Source organism: Phacochoerus africanus, chromosome 4 (genome assembly GCF_016906955.1).
Source record: "Phacochoerus africanus isolate WHEZ1 chromosome 4, ROS_Pafr_v1, whole genome shotgun sequence".
Taxonomy (NCBI): domain Eukaryota; kingdom Metazoa; phylum Chordata; class Mammalia; order Artiodactyla; family Suidae; genus Phacochoerus; species Phacochoerus africanus.
Genome location: NC_062547.1, coordinates 44,511,922 through 44,535,573, shown reverse-complemented (window position 1 = coordinate 44,535,573; position 23,652 = coordinate 44,511,922). Strand labels below are relative to the sequence as shown.

Genomic DNA, 23,652 nt, shown 5'->3' with positions numbered 1-23,652 from the left:
TGCAGGGAGACATGGTTATTTGTCTCTCAGTTTCCCCTTGAGGTATTATAACTAGTTGAAAGAACGAAAGACCTACCAACTAACTTAGAGACTAGGACTAAAATTATATTCTCACAGATGTAACAGTCACCAAGTGTTTCTCAATCTTTATGGATGGTGACATTAAATTCACTTCAACATGTCATTGTAACTCTCCTTCTGAGCCTCAGTGTCTGTACACTTATAAAAGCTGCAGTCAGGGAAGTCCTGGAAGATCCTTCCATCTTTCAATCCTTGGCTTCAAGTCAGTCCATCACATGAACCATTTCTATTAACCCTCTAGACTGAAATTTTCTATCTACCTCAGTCTAATAGGAAAATACTCTGAATTCATGAAGAACTAGCTTAGTTACCAGCTATTCTTTGGCCTGTCCCGAAGAGCATCATTTCTCAGAAAGACCTGCATGTCTTCCAGCCTGACAGATGGAGAAATGGCAGAAATGGCCTACAACCACACTGCAGGATAGCTGATAATGCTATCTTTCAACACTGGGAGGCATAATAATGATACCATAGCCTTTGACTTACATAATATATAAAATATTTTCATATATATTATCCCATTCAATTAACATGGCAACCCCATGAGGTGTTACTATGCCCAGTTTCAGATGCAGACAATGAGGTCTTGCTTAAGGCCCTTCATTCAGTAATCAGCACAGTGTAGATATGAGCTTAGGTTTACCTGACCTGAATTCAATCACTCTTTCCTTTACAGATATTCAGTATACGGATATACTATGCTCACTATACCCACAAAATTTCCTGATTTCTATAGAGCCTGTAAGTATCTAGTTGATAATAAGCACCTGATATTGATTCATTTTCTATGGTGCTCATGGTGATTTTTTTTTTTTTTTGATTGCCTGAAAGATGACAGAGGAATCTAAGTCTATGTGTGGAAATAGCTAAAAAAATACTGACTTCCCTTTCATTAAACCAAATTCCAAAAACAGTTTTGTGCAAATTAACAAAATTTAAATTTCACGCTAACCTACCCAAGGCAATAAATGCCTCATTATATTTTTTTACTGAATTTTGATAATTGCAATAAAAATGTTTTTGCCTTCATTGCATAATGAGCATAGCATAAAAACTTTCACTGCAATATGAACCCATTTTAGAGATTTCCTAATTTGGTGACCTAATCTATAATATAAAATCTATAATATCATGTGCATACTATAAATGGTACACTTTATTTTCATGAAGGAATTTGCTTTTCAAAAGAATAGATGGCCATTTTTTACATCATTTTAAAATCAATATACTTATTAAATAAATTTGAATTGAGCTCTTAATACATGCCAAGGGGAATGCTTAGATGTTTTCACATGATTTTCTTTAATCCTAACTATAAGTCAGAGGTAAATATTATTGCCCCTATTTCACAAATGAAGTAACTGATAAGGTTTAGAGAGTTCCACAAGGCCACACCCATCCCCAGGAGTTGAACCCTTCCTTTTTTTCACAATTCTCTTCTGGATGTCAAAACTGGGGTGAGACAGGCAAGCTCACACTATCAGAAAAATACTCAATCTGAAACAGAATCCAACTCTTTTAAAATGAGCTTCACATATTTAACAGTATGTGGACATTAACTTGGTAATACACAGACAACAAACAAAATATCTGTAACAGCTTACTTTCTGAAGTGAGGCACATGAAATATTCAAAAGCCTACTACTGGCTGGTGAAGAGATAGCAGACTGTGTTACCCACTGACACCCACCCCCCATCTACTTCCTGCCTGGTTATTCCTCTTCATTCCTCAAAGATGTCATGTACACACACACACAGACACACACAGACACAGACACACACACACACACACACACACACACCTTCTTATCTGGTTTAGATGTCAAAACACCATCTCAACCTTAAAGGTGCAGAACTGAACTCCTGATTACTCTCCCATATACCTGTTTCTCTCATGGCCTTTCAGATCTTCTGACTCCTACAATGGCTGGCTGCTTAAAGGATATGACTTCTGAAGCCCCTTGTAAGTTACCACTGATTCTGTGGATGCAAAACCATAAGCTAAATGTCATGCTGGTCTTCCTACCACATTGTCATTATCAGCAGAAAAAGAGACTGAAAAGATTAAGTGAGCAGAACTGATTATAGTTGAAGAACCCTGGCTTTCAAGGGTTTCCAAAATATTGTTCCACCCTTCATATCTTACTTTTCCCTACTGCCAGGGAAAATTCCTGAGCTAGCCTCTTTTATTTTGTTGAACATTTTCACATTTCCCCCATGTGTTCATGCTCTCCTTCAAGACCAAAACAGGAATCTTTGCCTGTACTTTCCATCAGCCTGAACCTAACCGAAACCTCAAGTCCCCTTCCTCAAGAATGGTCTATGGTTGGCCCTTAATGCATAGGAATCTCCCTTCCCCTGAGCTTAACTTACTATTGTCTATATAATCAAAATGAGTACATCATTACACATTATGTGTAGCATTCTGCAATGTATTCTGTTTGTGCCTATGTGTATGTGTATGTATAAAAGACTATTATTTGCAAACCTATTCATGTGTGTGTCTAGCTTCTTGAACTATAGCATTCTCTGAAAGCTCACTGTGCACAGAATTAATGCCTCATATACTATATTAATTTACTACAGTGCTAGGCATGCAGCTGGTTTCAAATAGGCCCTCACCAATTGACTGACTAATCAATTAACAAAATAGAAAATCCAGCCAGCAGGCTAAAGCTTTGTCTCTTGGAAATTACTTTCCTAAAAAGCATGTTTCCTTCCTTTACAGATCAACTGCAAAGTCAGAATTCAAACACTGCAGATTTCACAAATAGGAATTGGCACTGTATTGGGCTTTACAAATAATGAATGCGCACATGGAGTCAAAAGTTGCAGATGTATGTAAAAGTATACCTGTGCAGCTGAAATGAGCAGATATGGCTAAGAACCCTCCCTCCCAGCCCAAGTAAAACATCTGAGCTGACCCCAATGGAGTCCAGCAATGTTGCTCAGTTTCCAAATCACAAGGACGTTTGGGGAGTATGGGCTCGCTTTGCCGATTGCGGTGAAATTGTTTATTTATGTGGTTAAACCCCTGTTCGTTGATCCTTCAGACCTTTACAGTATCTATAAATGAAGGCAACGAAGTCTGTTTCATTAGGAGATACACCTATAAATTGCAAATCTTTTTACACTGCCTATTAGAGATTCTAACCTGGCTTTCTCTATGGGAGGGTAATACTAAAAATAGTATGTCTAGTCTACGCTAACCAATTAAATGTATAAGTATCATAGATTTGATTCAAAATGGAAAATGTTCAAATCACGTATACCATAATGCACTGGAACATAATTCTTTTTATTTTTCTTTTCTTTTTCTTTTTTTTTTTTAGGGCTGTACCCCCAGCATATGGAAGTCCCCAGGCTAGGGGTTGAATAGGAGCTTTAGTTGCTGGCTTATGCCACAGCTCACAGCAACGTTGGATCCTTTAACCCACGGAGCGAACCCATGTCCTCATGGATACTGGTTGGGTTCGTTACCACTGAGCCCCATACGGGAACTCCCATAATTCTTTATAATATGAAATACATACCTAACAGCATTATTTCTCTAAAATAATAATATTTGCTCTAATTTGGGACTTACTATGTGCCAGACATTGTTCCAAGCATTTTAGATATATTAAGTTATTCAGTCTTCAGAAGGGTCTAATGCTGTATTTTCATCCTCATTCTGCATATGAGGAAACTGAGGTACAGAGAGTATAAATAAGTTTCCAGAGGACAAGGAGAGAGTTCAGAGGAATAAGGATTGTTATGCACTAGTTCCTAGAACCAGAAAGAAGCAGATCTAGTATTTGAGCCAAAACAATCTGGGTCCAGAACTTATTATTATTATTATTGGTCTTTTTAGGGCCACACCCATGGCATATGGAAGTTCCTAGGCTAGGAGTCGAATCAGAACTCTAGCTGGCGGCCTACCCCACAGCCACAGCAATGCAGGATCCGAGCCTCATCTGCAACCTACACTACAGCTCACGGCAACGCCGGATCCTTAACCCACTGAGCTAAGGCAAGGGATCAAACCTGCGTTCTCATGGATACTAGTCAGATTCGTTTCCACTGAGTCATGATGGGAACTCCCAGAATTGATATTCTTAATCGCTACACTACACAGCCTATAAACAATTTGTAGGCTCTAAATGAGAAGTATGTGTAGTGATGAAAAGAACATTTGTTTCACATAAGCCTGGTTTAAATCTCAGCTGCGCAATTTCCTAGCTGTGTGGCCTTGGACAAATTATTTAACATCTTTGAGTATTATATTTTCCAACCTCATTGTGAGAATGACAATATCTATCTTATAAGTTGTATTTGCAATAATCTGTATTATTCCCTCAGCATATGTTAAGTATTCAATAATTTACCATTATTGTTACTCAAAAAGTAGCCCCAATTTTAATATTTCATAGTATCGGTATGATTCTCTATTAGCTCACAGGTAAATTATTGAATAAGCATCAAATAAACTGGAATTACATTTCATTTGGCCACAATTCTTTGGGAAAGACAATGTTGTAGCTACATATACCCTGTCAAGGATCATTTTAACATTAATAGTAATCCTGTCATGGAGTTCCCATCATGGCTCAGTGGTTAATGAATCCGACTAGGAACCATGAGGTTGTGGGTTTGATCCCTAGCCTTGCTCAGTGGTTAAGGATCCAGCATTGCCGTGAGCTGTGGTGTAGGTTGCAGATGCGGCTCGGATCTGGCATTGCTGTGGCCTTGGTGTCGGCCAGAGGCTATAGCTTCGATTGGACCCCTAGCCTGGGAACCTCCATATGCCAAGGGAACAGCCCTAGAAAAGGCAAAAAAACAAACAAACAAAAATAGTAATCCTGTCATGATTACTGCAAAACTCTGATAGTTAACCTATCAATTGAAGGGGTTAAATCCAAGGTTAGAGCAACCTTGCTCTATTTCATTTATTGATAAATACAAGTCATAATACCTAAGTAAAAAAAAAAAACAAAAAACAAAAAACTAATTCACTAAACTTCCGGTTGTATCATTAGTAAAATGCATGACAATGTTGAACAATATATGTAATTTTATTGCCTTGAAAGTTATGCTTGTCTTTTCAAAATCAGCTATAAAAATTGATCTCACCCCCATTTCACCAAGAAGTCAATAGCAATCTTTGAATTTCTGGTTTTTCCCTCTTATAATAACCTCGCATCTAATGAAGATCAGTTTTCAAAGATGAATTCCAAGGAGTTAATAATCTATCCAATGTAACTACTTAAAAGAGAATATAAATCCTTAAGTGGAAATAATACCTGGCTTTATGTAGCAACTACTATCAAAACTGGGCAGAGAAAAATACTCAACATCGAAGATTAAAGAGGACACATCCTGGCCCTTGCCTGCACATCTGTAGCCCTACTCCACAGTCCAAAATGAGCCTTCCATAAAGGACCTTCTACACCACCGGGATCCTTAGTCTCTACATTGCGAAGCTCATTTTATGCCACTGTATACCATAACAAAAGACCTTACTTTCTCTAGGTTCTAGGCGCTCTTCCTCAAATGGCACAGCCATACTCATGACAGCAGAATAGGACTATGAGGCACCTTTTGCAGCAAGGTGGTAAGGGCAATTCCTCAGTCATTTGGCATGACAGGGGCAGAGACTTGATTTCATCCCTTGCTCTTTCTTGCCTTTCAGCAGCCATGGGACCTCTTGATTTCTTTATCTTACTTAGAGGATTATGTAGTTTGTATACCTAAAACACCTCATATATAGTAGGGATTCAATAAGGGGGCAACTCTACTGTGCTGTTCTAGAGTTTCATTTTACATGCATTGCTATGTGTTGAGGCATTTTGGTCCAGAGCTGTTATCAATTTGGTAACATGGGTAAGGGGGACTAAATTAATCAGGATTACTGCATCTCATATTTTAAGATCATATCAGAGAACTAAAATGGTACCTTTGACAAGCTGCCAGAATATGGCAAAAGAGACACATGATGCAGCACAGGGGACATGACTGCAGAGAAGGGTGGGAATTACAAAAGACTCAAATTTAAACTGCTGATTTTCTGTTCAAAGGAGATTATATACATTCTCAGAGATATGCCAACAGGATTAAAAGAAGACATTACACAGTCTCGGATTTTGTATTTTGTTACCTACAACTATACCTCCTAAAAGTGCACTGTGATTTAGTATATTCAATAAATCTTCTAATTAGCATGTGAATAGCCCAATTATATTACACTGTATTTATGGTGTTAAAAGCATTGCTTTTAAAAATGCAAACATTTATAACAGAAGAATTTAATATCCAATTTTGGAACATTAATATATGGGGATCCTCAAATAACAAAGTGGTGTAAGCTTTTCTTTACCTCAAAAAGATTTTGCCATACTGGAAAGGAAATTCATTATATAGTGTGATATAAAATACAGTTTTACTGTGATAGTAAATCCATATTTACAGTAATAATAATGAAAGGAATTCACCTTCATTGGTATTATTCTAAGCATTATATCAAGTACTTTTAGAAGCACCCACCGCCTTACTGAATCTTCTCAATAACCATATGAGATAGGTACAATTATTCATTTTACTTCACACATGAGAAAACAGAAGCTTAGAAAAGTTACATACTTGCCCAAGTAGGCAGCACAGTCTGCATCTGAAACTCAAGTGGTCAAACACTAAAGCCCATGCTCCTGCCTGCAACAATCCATTGATTGTACATTTGTGACCCAGAGTGCTTTCATTGGCCTATTTTTTTTTCCTGAATTCTATTTACTTTTCCAAATTAGTTTTATGTTTTTAAAACATGCTTCTGAAACCAACTTTTTGTTCCATAAGGCTATGTTTTTGAGTGTCCCTGAAATAATAGCTCTTTACTCCTTCTTTTAAGTATCCCCTTTCTTTACTTCTAAGGAACGCTTTCTTACCTCCCTGGCATAGCTCAGCTCCTCAATTCCCCTTCCAGTTAGCAGTGAACACAGCTTCCTTCTTATTTCCTCCACTTTCTGTCTCAAGCCCTTTCCCAAATGTCTCTTCGTCTGATTCCAGCGGCCTCAGGCTGGTGCCACCAGAGTGGCCCTCTGGTTTGCCGCACCCCTGTGCTTCCAGGTCTGGATGTGCTGGAACCTATAGGCATCTGCGTCCCCACTTATTCTGACTACTGTGGTTACAAGAGGCTGCTTTTGAATGCAGACAGTCAGTCAGCCAAGTCGAAATTTATACCAGAAATCTATTACCTAATTTTTAAACAAAATGACATGAAATCAGACTTGAAGATATCAAAAACATGTCTAGTTTCTGATTTAAGCAAGAAAATCCACATTGTTACTGCTTCTACCACAGAATAATTTACTGCAACAGGAGTTCTGGATCTTGTGCCAAAAATGAGGTCCTCTAACCAATGTCAAGGCCAATTATCTTGTGGTCGATCCCACAACAAAAGCAGACTATTGTGATTAGAGTCAGAAGCACCACCCAGAGAAGCTGGAAAGCTTCTGGGGATTTCTTAAGTTTAGTTTTTTTTTCTCCTTGTGCGCCTGCTTAAATAAACTACCAGAAACTTTGTGTGTGGGCACGGAACGTCTCACATTAGTTTGGGAGACAATGAAAGGGGTGATCAGTTGGGATCAGTTTGTTTTGATCTGAGCAGGAGCCATGCTGCAAGGTGTGTGTGCTTGTGACAGGCCCCTTGGGTAGGTCACTGCCTCCTCCCTTCCCTAGTTTCCTTCTCAAACACACCGCCCGTAGCCGACCTGTGGTTTCTTCCTGGGAAGGGAAAGCCCAGGTGGCTACAGGCAGGAGCACTTACCCCACAGTAAAGAACTGCCTCATCTCCTGTCTCCGAGACCTCATCAGTTGCTTATACTCCCCAATCCGGAGCTTTTTGCCGTCAACAATGCAGGTGCGCTTCGGTCGAGGTTTGTATTTATAGTTCGGGTACTTCTCTAAGTGGATCTTGCTTAGCCGGGCCTGCTCTTCATAATAAGGTTGCTTCTCTTGGTTGGACATGGATTTCCAGCGAGATCCTAGACATAAAAATTACCCTAAGTACTCAAGTGGTCAAGGCAAGACACTCCTGGCAAATTTTAGCTAGACCTCTCCACCATTTCACTCGCCTGTGATCTGAGTAGCTCCTCTTACAACCAGTGACTGAGCCTTACAACTAGTGTTTTAGACACTAGAATAATTTGGATGTGATACGTTTATTATATTCCTTCCTCTCGATAATTTAAAGCTGTGGCTACAAGAAGTGTATTGTTTTAAACCATGTCTCTGCTGCTTCATGATCATCTTCCACACCACAGTCTTCCCCCACCCACCTGCCTACCTTTCTCAAGAGGGTTAAAAGCCTAAACTTTCTAACCATCCTTTTGAGTATAGGTGGAACATCTCCCATACTCCAAGCATCTTTAGTGTCACTATCCTTTGATAAGATGTCAGCAGATGTTGATACCCTCTTTCATATATAAAAACCTAAGGTGCACCCTGCCTCCCCTGGCCCGGGGTAATTAAAAAGCCTAAATTCTACTTAAAAAGTTGTAGCTCTAGAACCGGAAGGTACAGTTGGAATTATATACACCGTTTTCAAGTACTATAAACATTCCTTCAAAGCCGTACCAATGAAAGTACAAAAATTTTTAATACGGTTTACACAGGAAGAAGGAAAAGTATTCACTTCTCTAATATTGTTTATAAAAAATTATCTAAACACTTGACGAAGAAGGGATGTGTTTTTTTACGTGTATCAAATTGCATTTTTGTGTCTCGCTGGTGAATAAAGCGGTAACAGCTGTGCTGACTGGATGTTAGCTATTCTTCAGTGGAGATTTTTCATACATAAACAAATGGAAAAGTTGTACAAATATTCTCTGTAGCCAGCAATATCCTGGTCTGTTTTAATAGCACATCCATTCCTGTTCTTTCCTGATTGTTGTGCAGAAGTTGTGTAGGAAGTCTATGCAGACAGGCTTCTCTGTGTTCCGCTGGCTCCCAGCAGCTTAAGGCTCTAGTGAACAGGAGTTTTGGTGCTCTTGAAATGCGTGTGCTTAAAAGTTTACATTTTAATGAATACACTTACTATACTCTTAATTTTTTTCACAGAATACACACCAGTAGTATAGATTCCCCACAGCTGCCAAAGTAGAAACAGAAACAGAGAGGTTCTGTGCCCATTTGAGAGAGCTTACTCATACTGCTACTAAAATGCCAAAAAAAAAAGGAGAGGAAAATTTAAAAGTTACATATCAAAAGTTAGGAAGAGAGAAACAATGATTTCCTTTTGAATGTCTCTTAATTAGGAAAAAAGATACCATATCCCCTGTTTGAAGGGTATTTAAATGTATAAGAAGAATACCCCTATGTATAGCTCTGAAACTCTAAAAATAAAATTCTACTTGATTGTAATGACATTTAGCATCCACCCTGAAATTCAAAAGTCAAAAAGAAAAAAAAAAAAAACTTGTATTTTAACATTTCATCACTATTTTATCTTATGTATGTTTTAAATTTTCTTTGAGGTCACTGTCTCAAAAGGTCTCAGAATCAAGTTAAATTATTTATCCAGTGACAAAACATGGATATTTGTGTATGTCCAGATCACTGATATTTACTCAGGTTAAATATTTATTGCTTTTGAACAAAACATTTAAAAAATGAAAACCACAGTTTAAGTCTCTAATGTTTTTCAGCTTCTTAAACGGCTCCCTTTGAGATTTTGTCACATTATGACAGCTTAAATAGAACAGTGCCTTCTGTGTTTTTTCTTTTTAAAGAGGAAACATGTTGACTGTAATGCTGCATGTTGAATAAAATATGTTCAATATGTTGAGCACAATAATTCCAAACTGTATAATCTGCACTAGGCAAGCTTTACACTAATAGGACAAGGCTTGAGTTTAATCTGGAGAAACGGGAGAATCACTCTGGCAATTTACCACAAAATGGGCCTCTGCCCTGTGGTCGATGTGTTCAACTCATTGCTATGAAATTTGAACGAGTCATATCTTATTAAAGTAAATGTAGTTTTATTTTACAAGTTTTCAAGTTATCATTAGAGGCACTGTTCTACACTCCATAAATTTCACACTGTTTGGGGGCTCCCCCCTAGTCCTCGGTGAGTTCTTTCAGAGGGACATATGAACCCAAGAAGACTAAAGCCGTAGGGTGCAGGGTCTATGAGTGTTTCCAGGATTTCACAGCAACGGAACAGATTTTAGAAGCCTGAAATAAGAAAAGGAGGCAAAGCTTGTCTCCATGATTCTTCCTTAGCAGGGGCCTCTCAGAATTGCCCTATTAACACATATAATAGTTTTGTCTCTGAAATAAGTTTTTCATCAAGTTCTGCCCTGACACGTGGTGGATGTACCAGCTCCTGAGCATGAATGCTACAGTGCGGGCCGAGGGATGCAGAGATGACGACAGTATCCTGGGGCAGCTTGCTGAGCTACACCTAATTTCCACAAACCACAGCCTCCCTTAGGTGTCCAAGGAGGCTCCTTCTTTCCACTGGAGGGGTAGAAGACTGGCGTCAGAGGCTGCACTCACCTAAGATTTTGCTAATGTTGGAGTTATGCATGTCAGGAAAGGCCTGAAGGATTTTCCTCCTCTCATCCTTCGCCCAAACCATGAATGCATTCATTGGTCGCTTGATGTGTGGCTCGCTGCTGGCCCTCCCACGGGCATCCCTGTAGACTCGTGCTTCAGCCACAGTGGCACCTCCTGTTGGCCAACAATAATACTGCTGTAGTTTAGCTGCAGAGCCATTCATTGCTTTACTTCCTGTAATGTCAGGGCAGGAAGAACAAGATGAGTGCAAAGCATTATTATCTGGATAATGTTACATGGCTTGCCACCTGGTTCAGCTGTTCTCCCTAGGCCCTTCTCTTCTTTTTAAGTGAATGCTTGGATGCAGAAGACAATTTCTGAGGACAATTCTATAGGCTCTTCTGAGGCAGACTTCAAAGACACACTGGGCAGAGTTAATCTTGCATCTTCTATATACATAGTACATTTTTACTGCAATCAATTTCAGGTGACAATAAAGTGATGACCAGAATTATTTTATGATAACCTTTCCTACTGTGATTTCTCCCTTCAAAAAAACCAAGCTTTACCTATCATTCTGGCCTCATTTTCCAAACATTGTGGCCACTTCAAACTCTCTTATCTTAAATAGAATTCTCTTTCACAATACTGTGCCTTGGCCACTGCTCACCTCATACCTGGAAGTCCCTTCTACTTCTTCATGCTAAATCCCACCCATCCATTAAGGCCTATTCAAACGTGGGGTGTTTCATGAATTAATTATTTCAATGAATACTATTAACTAAGCAATTACTATGGGTTCGGCTTTATGCCAGGTGCTAGGTATACAAAAGTGAATAAAGCAGCATCTGCTTTTAAAGGAGCTCACAGTTCAGGGAGGAGACAGACCCCAAACAGACAATTCTAGTAGAGTGTATGTTAAGTGCTTTAATATTGAAGTAAACAGGACAACCAGCAGACCAAAGGGGACAGGAATGGTGAGCTAGTGCCTCCTAGGAGAGATGACCTCTAAGCCGGGTTTTGGATGATGAATAGGAATTAGCACGTGAATAGGGGAGGGCTAAACAGACAGATGGGAAGGGTAATTCAGGCCTCAGGAAGAGCATCTACAATGATGCTCTCTCTCCAGGCTGCATTCATTCCTCTTGCTCTTATACTACAGGCTCCAAAGAAATGACTTTTTCATGTGACTACCTCTCTTTAATATTGCTACTCCATCCCTGGGAATATGAGACCCCTAAAGTTAGTGTTGTACTCATTCATATAGCCCCAAGATTTTCCATAATAATAATAGATAATAAATACTTATTAAATATAGGCTTGATGTTCAGTTTTCAATTCATATGCAAAACTAGCAGACTAAAAGGCAGTCACTTCAAGGGTTCTGATGTATTTTTCTGCTGTTTAAGAGTAGTTCTTTAATATCCCCTATGAAACCATGTCTAAATTCCTTATAGTTTATAGTTTCCAAAGAAGTGACCATAGTAACATATTAGATTGAAAGTTCCTTGAGGATATGGCAGGAACTGGCTCTCCTTCACTGCTGCATCCCTAAATTCCAATGATGCATGTGGTATATAGAATTTCAATTAGTAAAATGCATTCAATTAATGAGCAGCTGAATAAGTGAATGAATGAATGAACCCAGTTCTTCCTTGTTTTCATGCACCATTCTAGCATGACTCATTGATGTGTGCTTTACTTGTGGCAACTACTAAATATCTCCATATAGATTGAGAACCTCTACAGTTAGACATAAAGTTGGACTGATGGCCTCAGCCAGGACTTCTACTGCATAAACAGGAAAGACTACACCTAAAAGTTTAGAAGCAAAATATACATTAAAACCAACATTTCTACATTTTGGAAAAAATAAATTCTTTCAGTTCAGTGGAGTGATTATACAGGAACGACATGACCCAATCCATCTCTGCCCTTCTACTCTATTTCCAGCCACTTTGATTAAGTAGAAATTTGTTTGTGTCAGTCCCAGTAATAAATTAGAACGTTAAAGTGCACTATTATTTGGCAAATATGGTCATCATTTATTGCAAACAAAAGACAGGATAAAAGGACTGAATTGGCTAATGTTGTCAATTCTTTTCTAACATGAAGAAGGGCAGAGAGGCCCCTTTCTGAAGACCCGGGGAAGTAACATATTTTATACACAGCCTTTCTTTTAGGCTTACTAGACAGAATGATCCCTTACATGAAAAGTCTCAGATCCCAAGATGCATAACTAATTCGCTACCTTTTTGCCACCATACCCACAGTACATTAATTTCATTTAAAATGCACTGACCATACAGGATAAATTGATTTCACTTTATATGGGTTTGACAGCCATGTTTATTGTGCAGTGAAATGTAGTGTAGCTTCCAGCTGACAATATCCATCAACACAGGGCAATATGCTGACTGCTGGGCCAGATGAAGGCATACATTACTCTGGAAGTGAAACACTCATTCAGATACGACAGTGTCTTCTCCTGAGGATCACCATGGTAATTTATGATGCCCTCAGTGCCATTACTTTACAACTGACATGGATTCAGCAATTTATATACTTGCATGCATACACATAAAAGGAGACAGGCTTGTGGAGAATGTCAGATGCAAAAACATTTCAATATTATTCTAAGTTAACTACTATGCCACAGGTGATTAACGTTGGAGATCTACTTTTACTGTCATAGCTTTTCATCACCTCTAGCAAAACCAAATAGCCAGTTTCCATTTATTTATTCACATATAAGATGTATCTCATGGTAAATGGGAAGTTTTAATCTCCTACAAATTGATCATGGTGGATGTTTAGACTCAGGTTTTGGTAGCTCTTCTACTTCAAACCAATTGATTCTCCCAGACAGGTCTGTACCTATGCCCAGTGGCTCCCCCTCTCATTCCACACTGCAGTCGTAGCATATCCTTCCTACTCACTTCTACCTTACTGAATTCTACCCTGTTCAAGGAATAGAGTTCAGGTCCCACCCCACTAACTCTCCTGCAATGACCTTGCCTATCCTCCCATAGTACATGTTATTTACACGACACTGACACTGAATTAATCACACAGTGTATCTCTAGTCTCATAAGAAATTCTCCCAGAAACTGAAAAATTCAAGCGTAGTACATAATATAAAATTGTGAGTGAAGGAAAGGTAAAAAGAAAAGCCCAGGGTGTGTACACATCTCTTTTTTTTCTTGTCTCTTCCTCTCTCTCAAGGAAAGTCAACTGAAAAACAAATGGGGACATTCCAAGTTAAAACGAGCAGTGTTGTATTGATGAACCAAGATTTGCCAGAAGAGATTTATCCAGAGAGACCAACGTTTGAAACAACTTTTAAACTGGACCTGATATCTGATCAGAGTCAGAATTTTAAGAAAATATAAAGAGGCCATAACACAAAAGAATATTTATAAAGTATTCCTTCACTTCCCTAAATGTCATTTCATGAAACAAACTAGTTAGGGAATTACTGTTGTAGTAATAGAAATACATACGACTGTATAAATGTGTATAAATAAATTCAGAAATTTAAAAATGGAGATTATATATTATGAAAGCCCCTTTAAACAGGACAATTTTATAGAATACTATAGAACTATTTTCAAAAGGTATGCTGTTAGTCTGAATTATATGAAGCTTGATATTGACTTTATGCTATAGTTAACTTTAGAATCTACATATCAAATGTGACTTCATACTGCTTATTTATTTTCAAAAATAATATCAAGTTAAAAAAAAAAAGTTGCAGGGGTTGGGAGGGGGCATTTCATTCTAAAATAGCCAATGCTCTGTGTCAGAATCCAGAGTTATCCTAGGGAATAGCACATAATTCTAAGTGGCAGATTCTTTTATAGCAAAAGAATCATTTGTGAGTTCAATGTTCATAATATGTCTTCTCATTGAAAACAGTTGAAAGAAGCCTAGAACTACTTGGAAAATACTTGGAAACTACTGCTTTCCAGCTGACCTGAGTCTTTAGTTACCAATAATACCATTCCTAAAAAGTTATAGAAAGGCCAGGTCAACAGTACCACACCAGGTAGCAAGGGAAAGCACTGGTCCCCTTTACTCCAGGAATTCTCCATCTCTCCAGTTCCCCAAGGGGGCTTAGTTTGGTTAATTCATCCTTTATCTCTCATAACACAGCTTGTATAAATGCAAACTTTCAGTTAGATGAAAAAAGATAGTCTATAGGGGAAAAAATAGAAATTGCCAAAGCAAAGACTTCCTTAGGAATCTGCGATTTAAATGATTTAAAGAGAATACAGAAAGTTGAGTTTTTCCAGGTGGGTTGGAAAGAAGGCCAGTTTAACCATCATAGCCTATGGCAATGGTCCTGAACTAATCCTGGAGAGGCCCCCTTCCTGGGTAAATTCCAAGGGTTATGCGAGTGAATGAGTAAGCGTTTGGTGTGGATTTGTGCATATATAAAGTTTTCCCTAAGGAGGAACTCTGGCAAATTCTATAATGTGCCTAGGAGTCATTTATTTATGCATTAATTCAGCAAACACTTCTGACAAATTTCAGATGTACCTAGTATCGTGATGGAGGGTACAAAGATAAATAACACATGTGCCTAATTTTTAAGGAATTTGGTCCAGTGAGAGAAACAGACGCACAAATAGAAAATTACAAAACAGTGCAGTGTTATCAAGGGTAATTTAAAAATACTATGAACGCAGATAAGAGAAGCTATTAAAGTTGCTGGGATGGATAGAAATGAAAAACATTGAGGCTTCAGAGAGGAAATACTGCTTGAGCAGTACCTTAAAGGAAGAGTAAGAATTTACCAGCAGGTATGAGTGTGAAAGTGTTCTAGGCTGGAGAATCAGTGTGACTATTAAGGCAGAGTTCTAACAAAAGCACAGGGCGTTTTAGAGAATAAAAGAATTTGGCTATGGCTTGAGTTTATTTTTTAAAAAGGGGAATACCAAGAGATTAAATTAGGAAAGGAAGTGGGGGCCAGATTGCTAAGTACCTTGAATACTGTGCCAGGTTTTAAAAAAAAAAAAAAAAACAGGGTAGTGACATGAACAAATATATCCTACAATTGATCAAAATGGAAGCTAAATGAGAAATTACCGTTGAATCGTCTCAATGATTACTAGTGAATTGGCAATAAAGAATAAAGAAAAACAAGGTGAAAAAATGCCTCCTCACAGGCCCATTAAAACTTACATTTTGTCAGACAAACTGAATGTAATATAAGCAAAATATTAGCACCAAAGATTCTCTTCTGGGATCCAGTCCTGGTAATGGCAGAATAGCTTATATCAGAACAACCTTCAAGCAGGTAATAATTATAAATTCCGGAAAAATATGACAAACAACCAATTGAAAATACTTGAGATCTACTGAGATTAAGAAGAAACTGGAAATGATTTAACCCTAGAAAGAAAGAAATTTCACTGAATGAAACTCCTTTTTTTGGATATTTTTTTCCATGAAGACACCCCTGGTCTGCACAGCATGGAGTGGCTAGAAGGCAAATAGAAAGTCAGTCTTAACTGGCCTATTGTAAGAAGAGAGAGTTTGAGGCTTCTGAGTGGCTGACCCTTGAACTTCACATGTATGGGAATAACTTCAGTGATTCCAGTGGAAATCAGGGCTGTCTACCTGAAAAATCGGAGAAGAAATTTCAGCTGAAAGGGAAACAGAATTTGGATTTGAATATTCTGAGGTTAGAAAATATTCATGAATAACTTAGGCTTTCCACTGAAACCTCTGAGGGACATCCCTTTAGGAATAAAGACTATGGGCCAAGACGAAGGATTCTTTTGAGGACCAAAGACAAAAGCTGAAACAGTCACTCCCTAATAGTGCAAAAGAGCTTCCACAAGTTCAATGTGATCAGTAGGAATTTAACTACTTCTTGGTACACAAATTTACAATCTTAACAAAGATAATAGTAGAGCCTCTATAATTTATAATCTACAATGTACAATGTATATTAAAAAATTACCAGTTGTTCAAACAATCAGGAAGATGTGACCCAGAGATTTAAAAAAATCAACAAAGTAACTGAGATGGCTCAAAGAGTGTAATTTGCGGAGTTCCCGTCATGGCGCAATGGTTAACGAATCCGACCAGGAACCATGAGGTTGCGGGTTCGGTCCCTGCCCTTGCTCAGTGAGTTAACGATCCAGCGTTGCCGTGAGCTGTGGTGTAGGTTGCAGATGCGGCTCGGATCCCGAGTTGCTGTGGCTCTGGCGTAGGCTGGTGGCTACAGCTCCGATTGGACCCCTAGCCTGGGAACCTCCATATGCCGCTGGAGCGGCCCAAAGAAATAGCAAAAAGACAAAAAAAATGAGTGTAATTTGCAAACAAGGTCTTTAAAGTAGCCTATAGCTATATTCAAGGATGTAAAGGAAAAGAATATCTTAATTAATGCATAAATTGGGGAATTCAGCAAAGAACTGAAACTATATGAAGAAACATTGAAATTCTAGAACTAAAAATATATTTGAGATAAAAATAGATTAAATGGGCTCCAGAGCATTTTTTAAGTGCATGGTAAAGGGTCAGCGACCCTAAAAATACATCAAAAGAAATTAACTAGTCTCAAAAACAGAAAGAAAAAAAAACTGAAAAAGTAAACAGACTTTGCAATATGTAGAACAGTGTGTTCTAACTTACGTGCATGTGGAATTCTAGAAAAAGGGGAGAGAGAATCATGACAGAAAAGATGTGAAGAAACAATGGCTAAAAATTACCTGAATCTGGTAAGACACATCAACTTTAAAGTTCAAGACACTGAGATAAATGCAGGCAGAATAAACCCAATGAAAACCACACCTAAACACTAGTCATACTGCAGAAAACCAATGACAAAGGAAAAGTGCCAGAGAGAAAGGATACATTACATACAACGGAACAATAATAAATTATGGGTGATTATTCATTGGAAACAATGAAGACTAGAAGACTATGGAACATCTTTAGGCTGCTGAAAGAAAAAAAAAAAAGCAATGCAGTTTTATCCAATGATCATATGCTTCAAAAATGAATGTGAAATACATTTTCAGATAAAGAAAAGCTAAGGAATGTATTGCCTGCAGACCCATACTGAAAGAGGTATTCAAGGAACTTATTCAAGATGAAGAAAAACATCTGATGAAAACAGATTAATAGGAAGAAAAAGAACATTGAAAAGGATATCAAATTAAGGATGAATAGTGATTCTCTAGAAAAAAAAAATTAAAAAAATACAATGAGGTATAGCTAAAACACCAACAGAATAATTCAAATGGAAAAGTAAAATAGGATTCAAACGGAGACAGCAAAAGGATTAGTGGTTACAAATAGCAGGGGACGGAGGGATGAATAGGTGAACAAAGAGGATTTTTAGGGCAATTAAAAAACTCTGTATGATACCATAATGATGGATACATGTTATGCATTTGTCCAAACTCAAGCACTATACAACATCAAGAATGAACCCTAATATAAACTATGGATTTGGGGTGGTCATGGTGTGTCAATAGGTTAATTGATTATAACAAATGTAATACTCTGGTGGGATGTTGATAATGAGAGAGGCAATGCATATGTGAGAGCAGAGGAAACTTCTATACCTGTCCCTCAGTTTTACTGTAAACCTGAAACTGCTCTTAAAAAATTAAGTCTTCCTAATAATAGCCTGGAAAAAAGATTCAGTCAATCAAAAGGAAGGAAAATAGTAATAGAAAGGCAAAAACTAAAGAATAAATAGAAAAATAGCAAATGGTAAGATTTAATTCCATCAAAACTAATACTTACATTAAATATAAATGAGTTCACCAATTAAAACTGGAGATTTTCAGGATGGATAAAGAGTGAAAATCAAAGGAACAGAAAACAATTGACGAAGCCAGATGCTGGTAATTTGAAAAGATCAGTAAAATTGATAAACCTCTAGTAAGACTGATCTACAAAAAGGGAAAACAAAAAAACCAATATTTGGATTGAAAGAGGGGATGTCATTATAGCTGTTATTCACATTAAAAGGATAGAAAGGAAATATAGTGAATAACTTACTTCCAATAAATTTGACAATGTAGATGAAATGAACAAATTCTTTGAAAGTCATAAACTACTAAAATTCACTCAAGAATAAATAGAAAATCTGAAATTCAATTTATAGCCAAAACCTTCCCATAAAGAAAACTTCAACCTCAAATGGATTCACAGGTAAATGCTTCAAATATATAAGGAAAAACTAATAGTAGTGTTACACGAACTAAGAAAGTAGACGAAGAAAGAATACTTTCCAAATTCATTTTATGAAGTAACGTCATACTCTGACAGAGATTTGAACATAAATGCAAAAATTATTAATAAAACATTGGAAAATTAGATCTAAAATATGTAAAAATGGATAATAAAATGTAACCAAGTAGGATAAATTAATTTAAAATTTGAAATCAGGTGATTTAATTCTCCATATTGACAAAATTAAGGGGAAAAATATGATCATCACAATAGATTCAGAAAATGGTTCTGACAAAATTCAGTACCTATTCATGACAAAACGCTCAGGAAACTAGTATGAGAAGGGAACTTCTTCAGTCTGATAAAAGGTTTTTAAGAAAAACCTATAGGACATCATATTTAATGGTGAACACTGAATGCTTTCCACCAAGATGAAGAGCAAAGGAAGGGATGTCCCCTCTTACCATTGTTCATTAACATTCTTCTGCAGGTAAAGAAAGAGCAGAGACATTGAAAATAATAATAAGTAGTGTTATCTGTATTCATTGATAATATAATTGTTTACATAGAAAATCCTAAGAAATCTACAAAATAATGACTAGAACTAAAAAGTGAATTTACTATTATTGCAATATACATTATAAAAATATAAAAATCAACTGTACATCCATACATTAGCAGCAATTTTAAAAATAATTTTTAGGTTTACCTGCATAAGAGCATCAGAAAATAAAATGTATTTATTTTATTTTATTTTTTTGGCTTTTTGCTATTCCTTGGGCCGCTCCCGCGGCATATGGAGGTTCCCAGGCTAGGGGTCGAATCGGAGCTGTAGCTACCAACCTACGCCAGAGCCACAGCAACGCAGGAGCCGAGCCGAGTCTGCAACCTACCCCACAGCTCACGGCAACGCCAGATCATTAACCCACTGAGCAAGGGCAGGGACCGAACCCGCAACCTCATGGTTCCTAGTCGGATTTGTTAACCACTGCGCCACGACGGGAACTCCTGTATTTATTTTTTTTATCCTTAGGGATAAATCTAACCAAAAAATATGCAAGACCTCTACACTGAAAACAATACATACTTGTGAGTTCAATAAAGTAGACCTAAATAAATGGAGGGATACGGCATGGTCATAGATCTGAACACTCAATATTCTTAAGAAGTCAATTGTTACCAAATTTATCTACAGATTCAACCCAATCTCAATAAAAATTGCCAAGACTTTTCTGCATTTCTTATTTTATTTTATTATTATTATAGTTGATCTACAATGTTTCATCAAGTTCTGCTGTACAACAAAGTAACCCAATCATACACATTTCCCTGTGCTGTACAGTAGGATTTCATTGCCCATCCATTCCAAATATAACAGTTTGCATCCCCAAGACCCCCTAAAATGCCCATTCATCCCACTCCTTCCCCTTCCTCCCACCCCCAGGAACCCCAAGTCTGCTCTTCCTGGCCATGGTCTGTTTCTGTTTTTTGTTTGTTATTTTTAGATGGGACCATCAATTCCATATTTTAGGTTCCACAAATAAGTGATATTTTTAAAAGAAATGGACAAGTTTATTTTTTAAATTATATGAAAAATAAAACAATAAAAATGTTCAAAACAAAGTTGAAGTTAGAGGATTCAAACTACCTGATTTCAAGACTTACAACAAGAAATACTTTGTGGCATTGTAAAAGTTATAGAATAATAAAGACAATGTGGTATTGGGAGTTCCCATTGTGCCTCAGCAGGTTACATGTATTCATGAGTATTCAAGTTCAATGCCTGGTCTCAGCAGTTTAAAGATCCAGCATTGCCATGAGCTATAGCGTAGGTCACAGACACGGTTCAGATCCCACATTGCTGTGGCTGTGGCTGGCTGATTTGATCCCTAGCCTAGGAATTTCCATCATGGGCTGCAGATTAGACCCTAAAAAGTAAAAAAAAAAAAAAGTGTGGCATTGCTATAGAAATAGACAGAGAGATCAGTGGAACAGAATGGAATCCAGAGTTAAACCCTCACATATTCGGTCAATTTTCAATAAATAGGCTATTAAAGTGGGAAATGATCATTTTTTTTTCAACAAATAGTGCTAGAACAAGTGTGTAAATATATGGGAAAAGTAAACTCTGACCTCTTATCACACATTACACCCAACAATGAATTGAGATGAATCATAATTTAAAACAAAAGCAAAAACTACTATATTGGAGAATATTTTAGGGACCGTATAGTAAGAAAAGAGTCTTAATATGGCAGATAAAGTACTAAATATATAAGAAAAATAATAAATTAAACTTTATCAAAATTAAGATTCTGCTTATCAGAAATGATTGTGAAAAAAATGAAATGTGAAAGCACAGACTGGGAAGAATATTCACAATACACATATCTGACAAGAGCTTGTATCAAAACTATACAAAGAACTTCTACCACAAAAAAAAGTAAAAAATCTAGTTTAAAAATAGGCAGGAGTTCCCGTCGTGGCGCAGTGGTTAACAAATCCGACTAGGAACCATGAGGTTGCAGGTTCGGTCCCTGCCCTTGCTCAGTGGGTTGACGATCTGGTGTTGCCGTGAGCTGTGGGGTAGGTTGCAGATGCGGCTCGGATCCTGCGTTGCTGTGGCTCTGGCTTAGGCTGGTGGCTACAGCTCCGATTCGACCCCTAGCCTGGGAACCTCCATATGCCGTGGGAGCGGCCCAAAGAAATAGCAAAAAAAAAAAAAAAAAAAAAAAACAGGCAGAAGGCTGATACAAACACTTTACAAAAGAAGATACAGTTATGGCCAATGAGTATATGAAAAAGGTATTCCATATCATTCTTCATTGGGAAAAGGCAAATTAAAGCCACATACCATTTTGCATCCACTAGAATGGCTTACAACACTAAATGCTGGCAAAGATATGAAGCAACTGGAACCCAAATATATTGGAAGAGGCAGTGTAAAATGGCGTAACCATTTTGGAAAATAGCTTGGTTGTTTCTTATAGTATAATATACTTACTGATGACCCTCAATTCCATTCCTAGATACTTACAGAAAACAAATGAAAACTTTTAAGAATACCATAGCAATTTTATTCAGAATAACCAAAGACTGAAAATAACTGGAAAGTAGAAAAACCATGGCATATCCACACAGTGAGATACTATTCAAAATAACTCTGTTTTAATACTTAGGTTTGTTTTTTTTTTTTTAAGCAAAATCAAAAGCACCGAAATAAAAAAGAAAACCAAACTAACAAAGTGATGTTTTCCCGAAAGATTCCTCTCTCTGCAAATCTGAGTGTGTGGCATATTCCAGCCATTGTGAACACAAAAAAATGATCTCTTTTACCAAAAAGAATTATGTAAAAGGTCAAAAATGATATAATTGGTGGCTTATTAATAAAAAGAGATAAATATAATATACACCATTGGGTCCCTGACAATCACACTATTTTAGACTACTTCGGTCTACCACCAGAATAGTTGATTTTCTCCTGTGGGATTTTGGAAAGTGTAACATGATACATTTGATAGTCCCTTATTTGGGCTAATAGAGGGAAAACAACCATCAGGGCAACAGAAACAAAAATGTAGAAGACGAAGGAATATTAGAAGCAGACATGAAAAATTAGGAAAGAAGGCGGGCATTAATATTACATAGGTTGGATTTTTTTCACCAAGTTTATTCCATCACATCTATCATAATATTGTAGAAGTCTGAGTCACTATGTTGTAGGGATGGCTGACAGCTGTCTGTTTATGATTATGGAAGTTCTGCTAACTTTGCACTCCCACTTACTGCCAGAATGTGAACTTACTTTCATTATAAGACGGCTGCTTAAAATTCAAATTTGATTTCTTCTTGGGAAAAAAAATAAAAAGGCAATTTGGCTATCCTTAGTGGTTTATTTGGCAGGAAAATACATTCCATGGCTGAGCAAGAACCCTAATCATTAGAGAACTGATGTGTTCATCTTCAGAGAAGGGAGGATACCAGGTGGAAGGGCATGGTTTGCTCTCCATGTCTTTTATAGAGATTAGCTAGATAGGTTAGGAAAGAATGACTTACTGATGGGTATCATGATTTAAATAAGATAAATGCAGAATATGGATGCATACTCTTCTGAGCTAGAGCCTGGCTTAAAAAAAATAAAAGGAACCAGTGGTACAGGAAGAAGATATGAATTATCTGTGGTACTTTGATTCAACTATTAATTCTTCATTTGACCAATGCAGGGGAAGTCTATAGGTAAATTTTCATTTCCCTGTTTTCATTTTAAGGCTCTTGAATCCCATTAAAAACAACCTACTTATCTCAAGTACTAAACTTATCTAAACCAAGAAATTCACTGAATAAATTAGAGATAGAGATATAAATATATGTAGTGTACACATAAAAAAATTTCATTGGACAGACATTTCACTAATTAGATTACCAGAATGATTTTTATTTTTATTTATTTTTACTTTTATTTTTTATTTTTATTTATTTATTTTTTGTCTTTTTGTCTTTCCAGAATAATTCTTTTAAAGAGCAATTTATCTTTTTTCACCAGAGATAAGCTTCCAGAATAGGAACACCAGGCGTATTAAGGAATTTTACTACAATAATATTTACAAAGGGCTTTAAGTAAATACATGATCTCAATCCTCTTTACAATCCTTTGAAATGGTAAGAGAGTGAATATATTTGTTTCACTTTATAGATGAGGAAACCAAGGCTCAGAAAGGTGATATTACCTTCCTCTGAAATAACCGCTTGCTAGTATACTGCTAACAAGGAGCAAAGCCAGATAGATCTAGAACCTAGGTCTTCTGAACTTAGGTCTAGCGCATTTTCCCAACATGAAAG

At 37.2% G+C, this 23,652-nt stretch overlaps 1 protein-coding gene across 5 annotated transcripts in view; it reads right to left on the bottom strand.

Moving 5' to 3' along the window:
* SOX6 (SRY-box transcription factor 6) overlaps nt 1-23,652 on the bottom strand; it is a 424,407-nt gene that overhangs the window by 7,642 nt on the left and 393,113 nt on the right. For all 5 annotated transcript variants that reach the window (XM_047776211.1, XM_047776209.1, XM_047776210.1 and 2 more), the window contains 2 exons: nt 10,615-10,848; nt 7,880-8,096 (listed from right to left, as the gene is read on the bottom strand). In XM_047776211.1, the coding sequence (XP_047632167.1) occupies nt 7,880-8,096; nt 10,615-10,848 (451 nt within the window). The remainder of the gene's footprint in view (nt 1-7,879; nt 8,097-10,614; nt 10,849-23,652) is intronic.